The sequence below is a fragment of the Acinonyx jubatus genome, chromosome D3, assembly GCF_027475565.1.
Source record: "Acinonyx jubatus isolate Ajub_Pintada_27869175 chromosome D3, VMU_Ajub_asm_v1.0, whole genome shotgun sequence".
Taxonomy (NCBI): Eukaryota; Metazoa; Chordata; class Mammalia; order Carnivora; family Felidae; genus Acinonyx; species Acinonyx jubatus.
The window spans coordinates 10,523,661-10,543,257 of NC_069392.1; the positions used below are offsets into that span (position 1 = coordinate 10,523,661).

General features: G+C 60.1%; 1 protein-coding gene across 1 annotated transcript; it reads right to left on the reverse strand.

Moving 5' to 3' along the window:
* Positions 1–111: 111 nt before the first annotated feature.
* On the reverse strand, positions 112–19,511 carry DDX54 (DEAD-box helicase 54). The gene is made up of 20 exons (XM_027043968.2): positions 19,299–19,511; positions 16,358–16,487; positions 14,874–14,944; positions 14,111–14,299; positions 13,967–14,016; positions 13,149–13,190; positions 12,929–13,024; positions 12,146–12,267; positions 11,973–12,034; positions 11,761–11,892; positions 10,186–10,396; positions 7,917–8,051; positions 6,261–6,488; positions 6,095–6,168; positions 5,175–5,372; positions 3,946–4,088; positions 3,734–3,847; positions 2,966–3,070; positions 2,640–2,752; positions 112–713 (listed from the first exon to the last, which is right to left on the reverse strand). The coding sequence occupies exons 1-20, from the start codon at positions 19,470–19,472 to the stop codon at positions 481–483; spliced, it is 2,622 nt and encodes an 873-aa protein (XP_026899769.2). The 5' UTR covers positions 19,473–19,511; the 3' UTR covers positions 112–480.
* Between the last annotated feature and the right edge of the window lie 86 nt (positions 19,512–19,597).

Genomic DNA, 19,597 nt, shown 5'->3' on the forward strand with positions numbered 1-19,597 from the left:
CCTCTGCCCCCACCCCACTTCCCCTCCCCTCCCCCAGCCCATGCCCTCGCAGCTCTTCAGGCCCGTCCCTTCCAGCTCCTTGGGCCGACTGCGCTCCTGCTCCACGGGGGGTGCTTGATAAAGGTTTATTACATTAAAAATACATCACCGGGCCTTAGGCACTCAGGGCTCGGACCCGTGTGGCCGCCACCTCCGGGCTCAGGAACCACCCAGAACGCGGGGAAGCGGCAGCGGCGGGGTCGCCAACTCGGGCTTTGGCCGTCCCGACCTCGCTGGCAAACTCCCGTGCGCCCTCAAAGACCGTTTAAATGTCTCGTCTTGGGCAGAGGCTGCTGGCGCTCCGTGGCCGCACGACACTCCTCACGGATGACGGCGCCCGCGGGGAGCTCCGCCAGCGCCCGGCACGGGCCAGGCGCGCGGTGTAGACAGGGGATGTCTGCCGATGTCCGCGCTTGGGCCCGGCGAGCCGGGCCACCTTCCTTACATGCTCTTCCTCACCTTGCCCTTCTTGGAGCGCGCGCCGCGGCCGAAGGCGCCCCGCTGCAGCTCCTGGGCGCGGCGCCGGTTGCGGGCGGAGAGCTGCTTGAGGCCCCCACGCTGCAGGAAGCGCAACTTCTGGGCTCGGCGCCGCTGCTTCAGAATCTGCTGCTTGGTCTTGAGCTCTGAGCGCACGCGGCCCGCAGGGCCAGCTGGGGTGCGGGGCTGGGACGCGCCTGCCAGGACAGGGATCCAAGGAGCTCAGCCTCCGGGATGGCTCCCGGCTCCTCCCCTTCCGGGGGCCTCCAGACCACCCCTCGGGGGGCCCCACTCCCGTGCTGTGCTCACTGCTGTGGCCCCAGGGTCTGGCACGTTGTAGGTGCTCAATAAAGCTTACACAGTCTGCTGCTGTGGTCAATAGCACGGAACCGCAAGCCAACCCTGCCAGGGTTCAAATCCCAGCTGGGACCTCTTGGACCTCGGGCAAGTCACTTAACTTCTCTGAGCCTCAGTTCCCCACTCTAAATGACAGATAATAGCACCTGCCTGCTGGGTCCCAACGAGGAGCAGACGAGTTACTATGTGGACAGTGCTCAGAACAAGGCCTAGCCCAGAGGAAGAGCCTCCTGAGGTTAATTATCACGATTACAGATCATCCCACGAAGATTTCTTGAGCATGTGCTCTATGGCAGGCACTGGGGACCCAGCACTGGTGGACAAAGACTCCAATCCTTGTCTCCCTGGATTGCATGCCTTAGGCTTGTTAGCTTAACCTTCCTTTGGTAGCAGAGCAGTCGCAGAAGGCCAGAGAGGGGAAGGGACTTGCCCAAGGTCACACAGCAAAGTGGCAGCAGCCCAGGTCAATGGCCTCACCCGGGCTGCTTTCCCAGGTCTCCAGAAGGCACTTAGCCCCTGCCTCCTGGCTCCCCACGAAGCTCTGGGTCCCCCTCCTCTACCATGTTCCCTCTCCCTGCCTGGCTCCTGCCTTCCCACAAGAGTGACCTTTTCAGGGCTCCCACACAGATGACCATTACGGCGGCCCCAGATGTCTCCACTGGGGCCGGGGCGCCTGACAGGGGCCCGTCACCTCCTATGGGGACAAAGCTTGGAGGGAGAACAGCCGCTCCTTCCCAAGGCCCCAGGCCATCCTCCCCTCCCCACAAGCCGCCCGCCCGCAAGCCCAGAACAGCGGTCTGCTCCATCCCAGGTGGGCAGGGGCTGGGCAGCGAGGGTTGAGAGAGCCCAGCGGAGGCAGGGCCACATCACAGAGGCGCAGGGCGATGGAGACACAGACAGAGGCACGGAGAGGGAAGAGACATAGAGACACAGGGAGGGGGAGAGACCAACGCTGGGAGATGTGTGTGTAGAGAGAGGAACAGAAACAATGAGGGAGACAGCATGAGACAGAGAGGACAGAGAACAACCGAGAGATGCAAAGAAAGAAGACAGAGAAAGAATGAAGAGAGACAGGAGCAGGGACAGGGATCTAGAGTCACAGACGGAAAGACAGAAACTGAGACCCAGAGAGAAGACGCTTCTGAGAAAACCACAGACAGACGGAGAGGGACGGACAGGGGAGGCCCAGCCCAGGAGGAGGAGTGCCGACAGAGAGGGAGCACAGCCTCCAGGAGGCCCGGAGTGAGGATGGGGACGAGTCTAGCAGCTGGGACATGGAACAGGGCCCGGATGCAGAGGCACCCAAGAGGCAGTGACCAGCCCTGCGGGGTTGCGGGGAGGCCTTGGATGGGAGCACCCAGGCCGGGTCGCTGCCCTCGCCTAGAAGACGTTGTATCTTCTCGCCCCCAGGTCACATGTGGTGTGCCCAGCATAGAGGCCGTTCCCCCAGACCAAGGCGGAGCCCTCTGACAGCAAGCTCACTCCCAGAGGTGGGGGCAGCACGGGGGCCATCGCCCCTCAGGCCGTGGCAGGGGTCCTGAGTGCTGCCACCAGGTGGCCTTTCTGCCCCACGGGGCCGACCCGGCCCTGGCGTGCAGGGCAGCTGACCACGCTGTGCCTGGGGAGCGCAGGCCCTGCCGACACAGCCTGTTCAAATCCCACTGCAGCCTGGCGCCGGCCCAAGGGCTCAGGCCCCGATCAAAGAGAATCAAATGCCCAGATGATCCAATGGGCCACTTGCCACTCTGTTCTGAGGACCGTCCTACCTTGGCCTCTGCCCCGTTTCCCCCCTCTTCGCTCTGGGCCTCGCTGCTGGGATGCCCCTTCGTCCTCTGAGTCACGATCATCGACTTTCTGCTTCTGTTTCCACTTCCGGTAGCTGGGAAACGGTGTTAAGGAGGCTGCGTGCTGGACCCTGGTGCCCTAGACACCTACGTAGCAGGTCCTGCCCGGCTGGCAGACACAGGTCCCACCTCTGGGGGGCGGGGGCAGCAGGAGCCGCTTGGCCCCACCCCCTGGGCCCCACCCCCGACCCAGCTCCCACCTCCAGGGGACGCTGGATAGAAGCCGCTTGGCCCCACCCCCCGGATACAGGTCCCCTTTGTAGGAGCTGCTGATGTAGTGGCCACTCTCCGTCTTGATCTTCTTCTGGTCTTCCTGGCCTGACTGTCCCACAAAGCGCTTCTTCTTACGGTCCCTGCGGGAGAGGGACTTGGGAGGGCTGCCATGGAGGGCCGGGGCCGGGGCGGCCCCCTTGCCCTCGGCGCCTGTTTCCACCCCAGCCCTCTCACTGCGTGGCTGAGAGGACTCAAGGGAGGCAGCGTGCCTGTGCCTAGCACGCAGCAAGTGCTCAGTAAAGGCCTGTTCCCTGCCCCTCCTCGTCTCTTCCTGGCAGCCCAGGTGTGGGGTCACCGGGAACTGGGGGGCCTGGAACAGTGTTAGGGGCCCCTCTGGGAGGGTTCCCAATCCTACTCGGCCACCTCCTGGCTCTGCGACCCTGGGTGGGGTCCTATCACTCCTCTGGAACCAGAGTCCAAACGGGAGAAATGGGTCACGAGCTCTGTCTAGAAAGATGAGCTGGCAAAAAGGACAGATGGGTCAAGATGGATCATACCCTGTTGTGTATGATGAAATTCAGGGGGTGGGAGGTGGGGGTGGGGGTGGGGTCACTGTCCTCGCTGTGTGTGATCACGTGGGACAACACGGGGGGGGGGGTCACCATCTAGGCTGTGCACAAATGGGGGGGGATTTCCTGCTCTAGAGGATCAAACAGGAGTCAGGATGGGCAGGGGGCCACATGCCTGTTGCGTGGGACCACGCGGCAGACGGGGGCACAGAGGACGCTCGCTCGCTCGCTTACCACTTGAGCTGCTGCCGGCCCCTGGTCAGGTTCTGGGCTTCATCCCCCATCAGGTCCAGGACAGCACCAGCCATCTGCTGTTCGAATGCCCCCGCAGCCCCACTGATGCTCAGGCTGCAGGGGGCGGGGGGGGGGGGGGGAACAGGTCACAGGGTCAACGGCGAGCCCATCAGGCCCGACCTGCCGCACCCCAGGACCAGCCAGCCACTGACCCCCGCTCGCTGTCAAAATCCTTGGGCCGGTAGTGGATATAGAACTCCCGGTCCCGGTGCCGGGCCTCCTCCCTCCGCCTCTTGGCTCCCCGCTCAGGTCCCGGCTGCTGCCGCTTCCGGCCTATGACCTCTGTGAAGACATCCTGGCGGACAGAGGCCCGGGTCACACCGGCAGCCCCCGGGGAGTCCAGCTGGCCTGTCCACCCTCCAGTCCAGCCGGAGTCGAGACCAGGGGCTAAAAGTTTGGTATTGCCAGTTCCGCCCTCAGTTTCCTCGTCCGCGTTCCGGCACCGCCTCAGCACCGGCAGAGCACACCGGGTGGGGGAGAGGGGGGCTGTGGTGCCAAGCAGGGTAAGACCCACCTTCCAGCCCCAGGCTGGTCCCTCAGACTGCGTGACCAAGGCAAGGCCCTGCCCCTCTCTGGGCCTGGCCTGGTTCTACACAGTATGGACTAGTCCCAGGGTTTTCACCTGTAGTTTCTGGCTGCTGAGCCCTCTGTCCAAATCAAATAGAAGAGGGACATCCTGGTGGACGAGCAGATCCAGGACCTCGCCCACCAGGTGGACAGGCTGTCCGTGTCCCCCCGGCCTGCCTTCCGGCACGAAGGTCCCACGTCTGAAGCTGCCTGCATCATGCCCCACTGCTCCCAAGAGTCCCCTCTGCCCCTTTCCTCCTGCCCCGGGCCTCAGGCTGAGACGGTCACAGGGACGATGACAATGATACGGCCAGCACTAGGGACCCCTGGGTGCTGCCGTGAATCTGCCCTGTGGGCCCAAGACCAGGGACCGTTGTCAACTGGCTGCTGTGCCCTGGTCCACGAGGTTCTGAAAATGAGCTTCCCTGAAATGCACTTGGTGGCAAAGGCCGAGCTGAGCCACCAAGAGGCTGCCTGTCACCTCGGCGTGGGGGCCGCACGTCACATCCTGTTGCAGGACCTCCGATGCCTCTGGCAGCAGTGACCCCCCAGACCTCCGTGGGGTGTTAGGTCTACACAGGGCACCCACCCTGAAGATCTTGGATCCTGAGACACCTCCGGCACCGGGCTTTTGGGCGAGGCACAGGGACCACTCGGCGACGGGGAGGCTGAGGCTCCGAGTTACCGATTTGCACGTGTCAGGGGTGGGACCCGGCATCCACCCGCAGCGACTGCTCAGAGCCCTGAGAACAGCCCCACCTCTGCCCCTACCCCCCAGGCCCAGAATCTAGGGTCTCCAGGGTGGGGCCCATACCTCCAAACTCTCTCCCGCTGCCTCTTCCTCCTCCTCAGGCCTCTCTTCCCGGGGTGCCGGGCAGCCTGGGCCTGGGCCAGCTGGGCCCTCCTGCCGCCCCTGATGGAAGGTGGCGATGGCCTTGTGGTCCTTCTGCCGCTTGGCGCGCATCACCTGGCTGCTGAGGTCCCGGCTGGAGGCGTTGATCTCAAAGATGGTCTGCGGACGGGACACAGGAGTCCTTCACCCACGGGCTGCCTCCTCCCTGGCCCTGCCCTCACCAGTCGGGGGGGCTCCCTATGGCATTTCTCTCCAAGTCCTTTCAACGAGGTGGTTATTCTCATTACCTGCGTTTCACCATTAGAAACGGGAGACCCAGAGAGGGCAAGTAACCAACCCAAGGTCACACAGCTGAGACAAGCCAGGGTGGGATTTTAAGCCCAGTTCACGTGGCCCTGACACCAGTGCTCGTAACCATGATACTCTCCAGCTCTCCTTCCCTGATACTGGCTGCCTGGCTTGCCCACTCCCGGGAAGGTCTCTCTGCGTTTCCACGCGTGCCCCGCACAGGCACCAGGTGGGGTGCTCAGGGGGCGTCAAGAGGGGATGAGAGGCTACTGAAAGCCAGCTCCGGGCCTCTGACACGTCACTCCCCTCTGTGAGCCTCAGTCTACCCCTCTGGAAGTGGCAGGAGATGGCTACCACATGGTGAACCTACTGCAGACCAGCCGGGATGGTTCTAGAACGGGAGGTGCCTCTAGAGATACCGATGAACCAGAGCTGAGAACAAAGAACCTGCAAACCCCGAAGGAAAGCCCTGCCGGGGTCCCGCTGGGGGCGGGGGGCTCGGCCAGAGTCCCGGCTCCATGGCGGCCGCCGCGTGACCCCAGGGGGCAGAGGACCTCACCCCGCCCCCCGTGTGCTCTCACCCCCTTACTCACCGCCCGCGAGCGGTAGCGCTTGATGGTGTCCACCATCCTCAGCCGCTGCAGCTCCTCCTCCTCGAAGCGCGAGCCTGGTGGGCGTGGGGAGGAGGTGTGAGGCCAGGGGCAGGCTCAGCGGGGCCCACCCACTGCCCCCCGTCCCGTGCCCCAAGCAGGGACTCACTGAAGAGCGGGTGGAGGCCCGGCCCCGTGACATCCAGCTCCTTGGCCCTCTTGATGGACTCGGGCGAAGGCGCGGGCCGGGAGCGCACGTACTGCTGCTGGGCGTTGTCGGCCACCCGGCCCAGGCCCCGCAGCTCCAGCGACACTGACAGGGCGCTCCGGAGGCCGCCCTCCTCGTCGTCCACCACGCTCTGCGGCACCCGGCCCAGCACCCCGTCACCGGCCGCACCTGCCAGCACACACGCAGAGCCCGTCCGGCCCGGCCCCGGCCTGCGGCCGGCCCTCCCCTCACCGGCCCCAGAATCACGAAACGAGCCGCAGGTATGGAGCAGCTCCCACCGCCAGCCGCGCGGATGTGCTCAACCGGGCGCCCATGGTTACGGCCCCGGGGCCGCCGCCTGTGTTTACGAATATAGTTGTACTGGAACTCGGCCCCATTGATCCGTTTTCTCACTGCCCCTGGCTAACTTGTGCTCCAAGGGCAGGGTTGAGCAGGTGCCACGGACCGTATGACCCGCAAAGCCCGAGCTGTTGGCTACTGGCCTTCTGCCGACTCGCCCACAAGACCACCGAATCGCCACGACACTCCCTTACAGAGGAGGAAACTGAGGCTCAGCAGGGGTCGGGAGTCTTGCCCAGCAGCTCTTCAGCCCCCACGCTGAGTCAGGAGCCTGCCGGCCGGCCTTCCTTCCTCTGCACGAAGTCGGCCCCGGGCCAGGCCACCCACCCTGGCTGGCGCTCAGGCAGACGCAGGATGGTCTCCACTGAAAGCCAACCACTCTGTGGGTGACATTTGCTGGGACGCTGCTGTGGGGGCTCCTTCCCTCTCCCTGCCCCTCCCACCCCCGCCGCCCGGTGCTGATCCGGGTCTGCCACAGGCTCCAGAATGGCATTTGGGTGCCGGGCCCAGGGGCTCGGCCGCAGGGGCTCCTGACGCTCCAAGGCACAGAAGCGGCGCACGGTGGGTGCCCGGTGAGCACGTGCAGGGCCGTATGCCGTGTCCAGGCCCCGAGCACAGGGTCCGTTTACACCGGGCCTCCCGCCTCCCTGCTCGGTAACAAGGAACGCGGGGTGCGTGGCTTGGCCTCACAAGTTCTCTGACGAACGCAAAAGAACGTGTGTGTTGAGGGCTCGACGGGTGGCAGGCCCATAGGTGGAGACTGCCATGACCGCCGTTTCCTGCCCTACGTGATCCCACCCCACAGAGAGCGAAGGAAAGTTCTGTGAGCTCAGCCTAAACCCAAGTCTCCCTCTACCTGCCTGAGACTGCCCCAGAAACTCAGTTAAGTGCAGGGTCTCAAACATATACCTCCAGCAGCTGGGCACACAAGAGAAGTGGGGGGTGAAGGCTGCAGTGAACCGGGGGCGGGGGGGGGAGAGGAGGGGGGCATCTATCCAGGCATGTGGCCTAGCACTGCCTGTACAGCAACCCCAGGAAAAGGCAGACTCAGCACAGCCAGACCTGACTGTTTTCCAAAAGACATCAGAAACCTGGACTTTTATGTGAAATCCTGAATTTAAAATACGGGGATCTCGCCCCGGGGCCAAATCGAGCCCTACCTCCTCCCCAAGCCAGGACAGCGTCACCCCGGACTGCACCAGCAACCCACAGGGGACCCACAGGAACTCCTGTCCCGGTGCCCCGGCCTCTGCTCACCTGAGGGCCCTTCATGGGGGTGGGCAAGGGTGAGGGCACGGCCGAGGAACAGGTGCAGGTCCAGCAGATAGGGGACCTCGTCTGGAGCCACCAAAGAGTAGGCTGTGCCACTTCGGCCCGCCCGGGCCACGCGGCCTGTGGGAAGAAAAGGTCAAGTTGACGCATAGACAAGGGACTCCACAGCCCAGCATGAGTCCCACTGGCCCCACTCTAAAGCAGCAAGCCAGGCCAAGGCCGCACCTCACTGAGCCGCTGTCCCCAACTACAAAAGGAGAAGGGGCACCAACGATCACCGGGGTTCCCTGCACGAGTGCACGAAGCCAACGCCGCGCTCTGGGAAGTCGGCAGAAACAAAGATAAGGCACCTCGCTTGTTGTCAGTATCAGAAGTGTGCAGTGTCCCCACTTTGGGAGATCTTCCCCCAAGACCTGACAGAGAACTGGCTAAATGAACGAGCTGGAAACCCCAGGGTGGGACTTATACAGGCGAGGAAAGGGGCCAGCACACTGTGGCCGGTGACCAAAGCCGGACCCCTGTTTGTATAAATAAAGTTTCACAGGCACACAGCCACGCTCCTTCATTTACGTATTTTCAAGGGCTGCTTTCACGCTACAATGGCAGAGATCACTGAGACTATAAGCCCCCAGAGCCTCAAATCTTTACTTTCTGGTCCTTTACAAACACAACTTGCCCACCCGTCATAGAATGATGCTTAATGGCGAGTGAAAAACACACACGACGTACACTGATGGAAGAAACAGGTTACAGGAAGGAATATCCGGCGACTCTCGCTCTGTGTTAAGCGAACCCCAGGGTGACCCTACTTTGGGCTTGTTTCTGTCTCTCGTAAAAACAAAGTGTCTCCATATTCAGGAGGTTCATTTGGGGTGGTCTGACTCACACTTGGTCACAGAGCACAGGAGAAAGTCCCCGTGGGGGTTCTGTGGACCCCACAAGGAAACTGCAAGCCACCCCTCCCCAGAGCCATGGAAACCAGGGCACCACAAACAGCAACCAAAGGGAGACCAGGCCCCCTGACCTGCAGCAGGGGACCCAGATGGCGCCTCCCACACACCCCGACTGGAGGGGGAGGCGGTTGTCCTGGGGCCCACCGCAGGTGGCCACCGTTTACTCATTCAACGACGTTGAATACACGGAACCTGCCGGCCAGACTCTTCTCTCACGGACGCGTGGTTACCTTACCGGCATTACTGGCATTACACTCACTCTTCGTGAGTGAAGAGGAGACAAAGAAAGCAGAATGGTGGTGGCCAGGGCTCGGGGAGGGAGGATGGGGAGCTCGTGTTTCATGGGAACAGAACTTCAGTTTGGAAAGAAGGAAAGGTTCTGGCCGTGGCTGGTGGTGATGGGTGCACAGCCATACGAACGTACTCACTGCCCCTGAACTCACCCCTAAAAACAGTGTGTTATGTACGCTTTACCGCTGTTTTTAAAAAGACAGCAGTGACGAGGGACACAGCAAAGTGACAGCCATGTCACCAGGGAGGCAAGAAGGGATGGCGGTGAAGAAGGGGTTCCAGCCCCAGCTGCCTCACTTTGCTACCTGTATAACCCCCGGCCACTTATTAACCTCCCTGGCCTCAGCTTCCTCATCTGTGAAACAGAGCCGATGCCGCTGACACCCGCTACGTAGGGCTGTCACAAAGACAAAAAGAGCGAGTAAAACATTGGCACCTGGCCCCGCAGGAGCGCTGGGGGACCATCGAGTGGCCATCACATCACTAACGAGAGGCACGTGACTCACTGCCTTCCATTGCTCTGTTTCATTTTGTAGTTTTCCTGCCATGCGCGGGCCTTACTTTTATCACTGGAGATTAAAGAGTACTTGGCCCGGGAGGGCTGAGAGGAAGGGGGGCCCCACGCGCAGACTCGACAAAGTCAGGAGCTCCTGTCCACCGTGGGTGAACAGGAGGCAGAGGGGTCGGCGGGTATTTAAATCGTACGAAGGTTTAAAGGAGAGGAGCTGACCAGACAAAGTGACAGAGTTGCAGGGAGGGGGCTGTGAGGAGGAGGGGCTCAGGGGACGTGTCATCGGGCACCATGACAGCAAAGGGAGGCAGCGAGCCTAGGACAGGGAGTCAAAGTGGGAGGATCGGTGCTCAGAACCGTGGGGATCGTGCCCGCGCCGTGCCCAGAGATGTGAACGCATGGGCCCTTCCCCATGGGCCCTCGAGTTCTCCAGCTGTGGCTCCAAGCCCCGTGGTCACAGCCCCCGCCCGGGGCCCAGATCCAGCTCCCGACTCCTCACCCACGCGGTGCAGGAAAAGCTTGCCCTTGGCAGGAAAGCTGTAGTTGATGACGTTGTCCAGCAGCGGGATGTCCAGGCCGCGGGCCGCCAGGTCCGTCACGATGAGGGTGGAGCACTTGCCGTGGGTGAACTTGGCGAGGTTGATCTTGCGGGCCGTCTGGTCCAGGGCGCTGTAGATGTGCGCGCAACTCACCCCCTGGGTCGTCAGCAGCTGCGCGGAGTGAAGACGAGAGGGAGGGAGAGCGGTAAGGAGGCTGGCGGGAGGCGGGAGGCGGGAGAGGAGGCCAGGCCATGGCGGGGGTGCCACGGTGTGGTGGTAGGACCAAGGGTTCTGGGGTCAGGTCCCTGTGGTCTCAGTCCCAGCTCTGGGGGTAGGTCCAGCCCGGTGTCTTCATCAGCACAAAGGGGACTTCACCCCACGTCTCTGCACGGCTGTTTTGAGTACCGAAGCAGAGGACAGGTGCTGAGGTCTCCCCGAGAGAAGTACCAGCCCAGGACACAAACTCTGCCGCTAAGAAGCTGTGTGATCTTGGGCAAGTTACCTAACCTCTCTGTGCTTTCACTCTCCTTATCTGTAGGATAAGGAGACTAAGAGTTCCTTCTTTGTAGCCCTGCTGTGAAGATTACATGAGCAAATATGCACACAGGGCTGAGCGCAGGGCCTGGAACACAAGAAGGGCCGTGACAGTGTGAACTGCTCTTCAAAAACTACTACTTTGGTTTTACTCATCAGTGATTCCAGCAGCTGCACGGAGGAACCACCGTTAAAAGTGCGTCAGCCAAGTGAAACCCAGTGAGCTGCGTCCTCAGAACACAGACCCCAGGTGGGGCCAACCCGGGGTAGGTGGTGACAACTGGCAAGGGGCCCCAGCAGCCTCCGGGGCACGCGGACTGCCCCACGCCAAGGGTCACAGGTATATGTGTATGGAAAAACTCATTCGGCTGCTCCCGTAACGGGTGCCCAGGTGGCTCAGATGGTTAAACATCCGACTTCGGCTCAGGTCATGATCTCATGCTCCGTGGGTTCGAGCCCCGCGTCGGGCCCTGTGCTGACGGCTCAGAGCCTGGAGCCTGCTTTGGATCCTGTGTCTCCCTCTGTCTTTGCCCCGCCCCTGCTTGCTCTCTGTCTCTTATCTCTCTCTCTCTCAAAAATAAACACTAAAAAAAAAAAAAAAGCTGCTCTCGTGAGCTTAGGACACCTTCCTTACACAGCTTCCAGCTTGCAGGGTACGTCTCCACTTTAAAACGTGAGATCTGGGGGACACTGAAAACCTACAAGAAACGGTAGGATGCGGGGGAGGATCAGAGAACTCAAGACCGGCTGCGAGCTGATACCCGAATACTTGGGAGTCAGTCACGCCATCTGCCGATGTTAGTGTGCGTTCAGAATTCTTCACGATAAAAAGTTAAAGAACAAAAGGGCTCCGGCCCTGGCCTGCGTCCAGCTCTGGTGCTGCCCTCTGGTGGCCGCACACAGAACTGCAGCTCCGGGAGGGGGGGCCTCGGAGGAGGCGCTGGCCCCGGGGGAGGGGGCCCTGGGCAACCCCGTCCCTGCTCCCTCAGGGCCCCTCTCACCTCGCTGAGGTACTCCGCGTGGTGCTTCGTGGCCACAAACACCACCGTCTGGTCCTGGGGCCGCACGACGGTGCGCAGCAGGTGGAGCAGCACGGTGGCCTTGGTGTCCTCGCGCACAAGGAAGAAGGAGGTCTGCGGGGAGAGGGGCGGCGGAGGGTGGGCTCCCGGGGCCTTGGCCGCGGGCCCAGGAAGGGGCACGGGCAGAGCCTCACCTTGAGCTGCTCGTTGAGTTTGGCATCCACGTCGAGCCGGATGAGCATGGGCTCCGTGAGGCCTGCGGTCGGTCGGCACAGGGAAGGGGGGGTGGGGGGAGGGAGTCACAAAGCCAAGACCTCCCCCCCACCACGCCCGGCCCCCACCCCCAGCGGCGGCCCGGCTCACTCACCGGCCCGGGCGAACTCCACCAGCAGCCTGGGCAGCGTGGCAGAGAACAGGACCGTCTGGTGGCCCCCGGGGAGGCGGCAGAGGATTTCCTGCAGCTGCTCGGCAAACCCCATCTCGAAGAGCCTGGGGGACAGAGGGCGGGGGTCGGGAGAGGGGCTTTGGTTCCCGCGAGCCCCCGACCCGCGCCCCGGCCCCCACCGCATTCTGCCACGGGGACGGGCGTGCGGCCCACGTGCTCGACTCGCTCTCCGGCTCCCCTTTTCTCCGCGTGACCTCCTCAGCCCCAGCAGCACCGACCTAAAAACTGTGTCTGTTCTCAGGAATGCGCAGGGTCACGCTGAAGCCAGTGCGGGCAGCCCCCGCCCCCGTCTCGTGTCCTCGGGTACCGACCCTCCCAGCACCTGCCCGCACAGGCTGCTGGGTCCCTAGCCCGTGGATGAGCCCGCCAAGGCCCACGGACCCTCAGATTCACCCAAATTCACGGGGCTGCTATGTGATCCCACCCCTATCTGCGCTCCCAGGCGTGTGCTCCTTTCTAGTTCTCTGACACCGCCTGTTGGTTGTTTTGCTGTTGTCTTTGATGCCCCTAAAAGGGAATACCGGAGGCAAACGCAAAATAAAAACCAGAAGGCCATGTCAGCTCCGCTGCCGCCTCGGGTCTGTGGCCCACGTTTGGGAAAGCACTGCTCTAGGCAGGCCACGCAGGTCTCTCCCAGCAAAATCCTTCCTCTGGCCCTGGAGCCAGCCTTGACGCGGGTGCACGGCAGAGCACCCGCGGCCTCACCTGTCTGCCTCATCGAACACCACGTACTCCACGCTCTGCAGCTTCAGGTTCATCTCCACAGCCACGTGCACCAAGCGCCCGGGGGTGGCAATGATTCTGGAAGGGGGGGTGTGGGCTGGGTCACCCGGGGCCAGGGCCGCCGGCAGAGCCCTCCCCGCACTCCCCAGCAGTCGGCCATCGGGGAAGGGGCCCCAGACCGCCATCCTCAACCCAAACTCACATGTCGGGATTTTCGTGCAGGGCTGCAAACTGGTCTTCTATCCTAGGGGGGAAAGGAGGTGCAAGCGAGACGGAACAGGTCACTTTAGTCCCTCTCCATAACCAGACACCCAGGCGAGGCCCACACCCCAACCCGAGGCTCAGACGCGGGGAAAGGCTATTGCTGTCGTACTAGGCAGAGGCACTGCCCTGACAAGACTTACAAGTTCAAACATACAGAAGGACTGATACCACAAAGAACTCCCACCAGGTTCCCGTCCTTGCCCTCAGACCCCTGGGCGCACAGCCCTAACTTGAGTCCTCCTCTGACACATCCTTGGGACCCCTGGGGGAGCCAGAATTTTGAGTGTGGCCTAGCACAGCCCAGGGAGGTGTTTCTGGTGATCACAAGCCCCCACTTCCCCAGGGTGCTCATCTGTGGGACAAGTGTGCTGACTGCACATACGCACACGCGCACACACACACCCGCCAGAAGGTGGTACCAGCACACTTTCTCAACTGGGGCGATTACAGACCTCCCTGATGTCTGGGCAACAGCTCACAAGTATGTGCACGTATTAAAACACATACAACCGAGCTACCCATTTAGTTGACCCTGCGCACTGGTGGCTCCCTCAGGAGCCCCGGATCCTCGGTCCAAGTTCTAGAACTTTGGTCGGAGTTGTGTAGGAAATTCCTGGTGTTTTACTGCACGTTTCCCTCCTTTGAGGAGTGTGCACGGACACTGTTCGTGAGCAACCCAGGCTCAGTCTGATACCCTGGAGACACGGGGTATGCTTTCATGGTGGTGACCGTGGCACGGGGCAAGGGCACACTTACTTGTCCCCGCCCAGGATCAGGGCGGTTCTGAGGCCTGTGAACTTGCCCAACTGGAGAGAGAGACAGAGAGAGAGAGATGACTCAGCCCGCGCAGGCCTCCCTGACCGGCCCCAGCTCAGCCCAGCGGCCCCGGCCCCAACACACCTCCTTGGTGAACTTCATGGTCTGCAGGGCCAGCTCGCGGGTGGGCGAGAGGATGAGGGCACGGGCCCCAGTCTGGGCGCTGCGGGTCTTGAGCCGCTCAAACATGGGGATGAGGAAGCAGGCCGTCTTGCCGCTCCCCGTCCGGGCCATGGCCACCACGTCCTTGCCATCCAGGATCATCGGGATGGTCTGGAGAGGCATGAGCAGGGGGAGGGTAGGGTCAGCTCCACGCGATCCAGAGTGTCGAGTCCCCCGGGTGTGGGCGAACTGGGGTTCTTGTTAAGTGGGAAGGGGCTTGTTGCCCAGTCCTGAGCCCATTCCTGCCAAGGCTTATTTGTACACTTGCAGAGACAGGCAGCTCACTACCCCCACCTCTTTCCGTGGCTGAAACACCGTTCTTTAGGTCAAGCCAGACTCTACCTCCCTGTCTCATCCTCCTCCTCCTCCTTGGGACCCCAGAGAATCGTTGTCTACATCTTGGCTAAATGTCTGAGGACAACACCCACAAGCAGGGGGTGACAATGGGGTGCCTGTGAGTTGCCTGGGCGGGGGCTCAGTGGTAGGCAGCCAGGGGGAGGCTCAAATGGCAAAGAGGCCCGACTTTCTCCACCTGTGAAACGGACCAGCTGTGTGGGGCTTCAGCCAGACTAAGAGGGGATCATCGTGACAGCTGGGACAAGGGGTGGGTGTCAAGAGGCTGGACAGGAGGACCAAGTCGGTCGTCCCCTCCTCCCCAACTCCATTAACTTGCCCCATCTCGTACCTTCCTCTGGATGGGTGTTGGCACCTTGTAACCCTTCTTCATGATGCCCTTGAACACTGGGTAGCTCAAGCCTGGGAAAGACACAGGGATGGTCAGGGGGAGGGGAGACCCTAGGGCCCGTTACAGAAAACTACACAGGACAAATGACTGTGTCATCAACAAATTAACAGCCAGAAGAAAAGAAAAGCGACAGAATAAAACTGAGAGAGACTCGGGAGATGCACCTGCTGACTGGGGGGGGGGGGGGGGGGGGGAGGACATGAACCTTCTGGGGATTGCTTTGAACACACTTAGTGCCACCACACAACTGGGGTCTGAGAGTGGCGGGGGCTCACAGGGTGCTGGGGAGCTGTGCCTGTTCAGGCGTGGTAAGCTCCTGCGTCTCCTGGAGGCATGTGGGAATTATTCAGGGATACCAGAGCGGAGGTCTGTGATTCGCTTCAGAATCCTCCGGGAAGACGGGGACAGAGGACACAGGACTAACTGTTGAAACTGGCAATGGGTACCGGGAGCTCACTGTTTTCTAGTTTTTGATACGTTTGAAATTTTCTATAGATAAAAGAAAGGGTGGTAAGTTGCCAGGGCCCATGATGGGCACGGGCGTGGGTGCTGACAAACGAAGCATGTGGTCCCACGTGGGGGAGGTGGCCTTTAGAGACTGAATGGGATGGGCCTTGCGGCAATGGGACAGCAAAAGGAGGCCTGGGGACAGGGAAGTACCATGGTTGTAGCTGGTTTTTGGTCAATCCTTCATTTTTACAATTCAGGAAGGCAGAAAGTAGCCACGTGTAAATGTTTTTATTTGCTTTTTCTCTAATTATTGATGAAATTTAGCACAGTTTTAGTACATGAACCTGCTGTCTAAATTCCTTTTGCGAGCCGACTCTTCATTTCCTTCACCCAATTTTATATCAGGGTATCTTTTTCTTATTGATTCGTAAAAGCTCTTTGTATATCAAGGATATCAACCCTGTATCTGTCCGAAAGGTTGCAAGTATATCCCTGAGACAGCATTTACTTTAACTCAGTTTACAGCGTTTTTTGGCATACATATGTCTGATTGAAAACAAGTCAAATTGGACAATGTTCAGATCATACTTACAAAGGGCTTCTTTTTTTTAGAATTACAAAAATATTCACCTTGACATTTAAATCTTTGTGCCGGGCGCTACTGATTTGTAAAGAGCAAGAAAGAGGGTTTAGCGTTATTTCCAGTGAGCCAGGTGTCCCAGTCCCACCCAGCTATTCCACCTTCCCTCCCTCTGCTCTGAAACACATTGTCATGCAGTAAATCCCCGAATGTCCTGGCCCGTTCCGTCGCCAGCACTGCTTTAATGGCTCTCTCGCTGGGCCAGGCCTCAGTGCACCAAACAGTTGCCACAGTGCTGGGCCCAGAGCAGACATCAGTCGCGGACCGCAGAGGGCATGACGAGCCCCTGCTCCTACTGCCCCACTGTCCCCGGATGCCTGGCGTGATCACCCACCCATGGACTGGAAGCCTCCGGATTTCTTCTTCTTCTTGTTCTGGGCTCGTACCATGTCCCGGGTGTCGGGCTCCACATCTGAGGTGCATTCCGAGGTGGGGAAGGTGGGCAGGGGTCTGCCAGGTCCCAGCTGGGAGGGAGGAACGGAGAGGCGGTGTCACTCCAGGCACAAACAGACCACGGGGGACAGGGAATGTCTTGCTGCGGACGTCCCCCCCACATTCAGGCCAATGTCGCCCCTGCCAGATCACGTGACTTCTCTGCGAAAGGGCTCTCCTACAACCGGGCCAGGGCAGGGCAGGGGGTCAGAGAGTGGGCTGTGTAGACGGACTGCCTAGCTTTCAATCCCAACTGTCACTTACCAGTTGTGAGACCTCAGACCAGAGACTTTATCTCCCTGAGTCTGTGTTTCCCCATCTGGGAAACGTGGAAGACGGACCATGGCACACGCCTCCCTCGGTGTTGTAAAGACTAAATGGGTTAAGTAGAAAGCCTAGAACAGCACCCAACACATGCCTGGGGTGTCACCATCATTGTCATTCTGGCCTGTCATTCAAAGCCCGAATGAAAAACTCTAGGGGCGCCTGGGTGGCTCCGTGGGTTAAGTGTCCGACTTTGACTCAGGTCGTGATCTCGTGGCTCATGGGTTCGAGTTCTGTATCGGGCTCTGTGCTGACGGCTCAGAGCCTGGAGCCCGCTTCAGATTCTGTGTCTCCCTCTCTCTGCCCCTCCCTGTTCATGCTCTGTTTCTCTCTGTCTCAAAAATAAATAAAACATAAAAAAAAAATCAAAAACTCTAGAGGGTCAATCAAAGCATGCAGTGTGTGTGTGGTACTAGACTTTCCAAGCTGCCCTGTTCTGGTCCATCATTTGTCCCCACTCTGCTCTCTCTCTCCTGTTGGCCTTCTTCCCGCTTATCCAGAACCTTCTCACTTGTCCTGGCACAGCTATACCAAACCCAGACACCTCCTCTGGGGAGCCTTCTCAGACCACAGGACTGTCCCCCTGGCTCTCAGAAATAACATTTCTGGGGGCGCCTGGGTGGCTCAGTCGGTTAGGTGTCCGACTTCAGCTCAGGTCACGATCTCATGGTTCGTGAGTTCGAGCCCCACATCGGGCTCTGTGCTGACAGCTCAGAGCCTGGAGCCTGGAGCCTGCTTCAGATTCTGTGTCTCCCTCTCTCTCTGCTCCTCCCCTGCTCATGCTCTATCTCTCTCTCCTTCAAAAATAAATAAAAAGCATTAAAAAAATTTAAAAGAAATTAACAACATTTCTGGAGCACTAATTCATGATAATGGTTAAAATTTCCATGGTGCTCCCTCTAAGCCAGGTGCTGCTCTGAGCATTCATATAAATTAGCTCACTTAATTCTCACAGCGACTCTGGGAAGTAGGTACTATTAGTCTGTCCATTTTAGAGAGAAGGAAACTGAGGCACGGAGCCATGAAGTGACCTGCCCAGGCTCACACGGTCAGCAGGGATTTGAACCCTGGCTTCAGAGTCTATGTTCTTTCCTCTGTGACCCTCTATCGTCCCTACAACTGTCTGGGCCAGAGCTGTGAGCTAAGAATGGATTTTACACATTTAAAAGGTTGAAAAAAAAAAAATCAAACAAAGCAGACAGTGCCCTTACGTGGCCCCATGAAGCCTAAAATATTTACCATCTGGTCCTGAATAGGAAAAGTTTGTCGGCCTGTGAAAACAAAGTGCTTGGAACACACTGGGGCCCCCGAAATGTTTACTGAATGAGCAGAATGCACGAATACTGTAATTTCACCCTTGCAACAGTCTTTGGGCAGCATATAATCATCTGCTTCCTATGCATGTGGAAACTTCTGCCCTCTACAGATGTGGCACAGAGCAGTTAAGCAATGTCTCTGAAGTTCCACAGCCAGTACAGGGTTGGGCCACATTTGAACACAGGGCGAAGCTCTTTGTCTGAACCAGATCCATGGGCTCTTCTTTGGCACCTGCGCTCTGTGCCCTCCTGTGCTTTAGTAATTTCTCCACATTTATAGAGCACCTACTGTGTGCCAAGCACTGGGTTCACTGGGGTGAGGCAACACATTAAGATCCTGTCTGGTCCCTGACCTGGAGGAGCATAGATCCCTCTCTTCATATAAACATGCACTCTTTCATCTACTTATCCAGACCCTGCTCTGTGTCAGACACCGTCTGGTCACACGACTGTGGGAAATAATGGGCTTTAGCTCTTTCGCAATAATGGTGCTCACACCCCCCCCCCCATTTGCATACAGTTGGCACTCAGTAGCGGAAACAGTACAAGCCCTGGAACCGGAGGTCTGAATCCCGACTCTCCCGCTCACAAGCTGCGAAGTCTTGGTCAAGCTCCTGAACCCCTTCAGGCCTCAGGGTCCGCCTCTGGAAAACGGGGAAGGCCGCACTTGGCTCAAGGGGCTGGGGTGCGGATTAAATAAATAAGGCATGTAAAGTTCTCAGCAAGGAGCCCGGCACATGGAGCCTGGCCAGCAAACGCATGTTTAATTTACTATTGGTTACCCAGGGCGGCGTCAATGCCTCAAACCACGCGGCCCAGCCACCCCTTAATTTAACCTCACAAGAATCCCGCAAACTCTCCAAGTCGGAGTTTCGGCACCCGCACTTTTCATTGGACCAAAAGGAGCGAGGACCCGCCCCCTGGGCGAGAAGTAGCCAATGAGGCGCGCGCGACCAAAAGCCGGCCAGGAAGGCCCGCAGGCCCCGGATTCCGGAACGCAGAGACTCTGGGCCATCGGGAGCCGCGGCGTGACGGGCACGGACGCACGTGCTCACGCCGGCGGCCCTGCCCCCGACCCCCGGCCAGCAGACCTCTCCCCACCCTCAGCTGTGACCGCTTCCCCACCTGGGGAAACCCAAGCGCGGGGCGATGCGGGGGGCTGGGGCTCGGGCTCCAAAGTGTGTCGCGGCCCCGCGCTCCTACCTTCTGGGCCCGGGCGTCATCTTCCGCCTGAATCTCAAACTCGCCGTCCTCTGAGTCGCTGCTGCGAGCCTGGGAGGCCGCGCCTCGGCGCTTCCGCAGCCCCTTCTTTTTCCTCCACTGGGCCATGGCAGCACGGGACCGAGGTCCGGCCGCCGGGCGCGTGCCGGCCGCCATGCGGGCCCCGGCGCAGGGAACAGGGGAAGGGGGCGGGGCCCGCGGGGACGTACCAACGGCGCGGCCGAGGAGGGGGCGCCGCGTCTACGTGGCCCCGCCTGCGCTGCCTCCCTTTTGCAGTCCCG

Excerpts from the sequence above, each read along its gene's own strand:
- DDX54 (XM_027043968.2), bottom strand. The coding sequence starts at position 19,472 with ATGGCGGCCGGCACGCGCCCGGCGGCCGGACCTCGGTCCCGTGCTGCC. Across the intron at positions 16,488-19,298 it reads ATGACGCCCGGGCCCAGAAG|CTGGGACCTGGCAGACCCCT; the intron begins GTAGGAGCGCGG and ends CCTCCCTCCCAG. Across the intron at positions 11,893-11,972 it reads AACTCAACGAGCAGCTCAAG|ACCTCCTTCTTCCTTGTGCG; the intron begins GTGAGGCTCTGC and ends CTCTCCCCGCAG.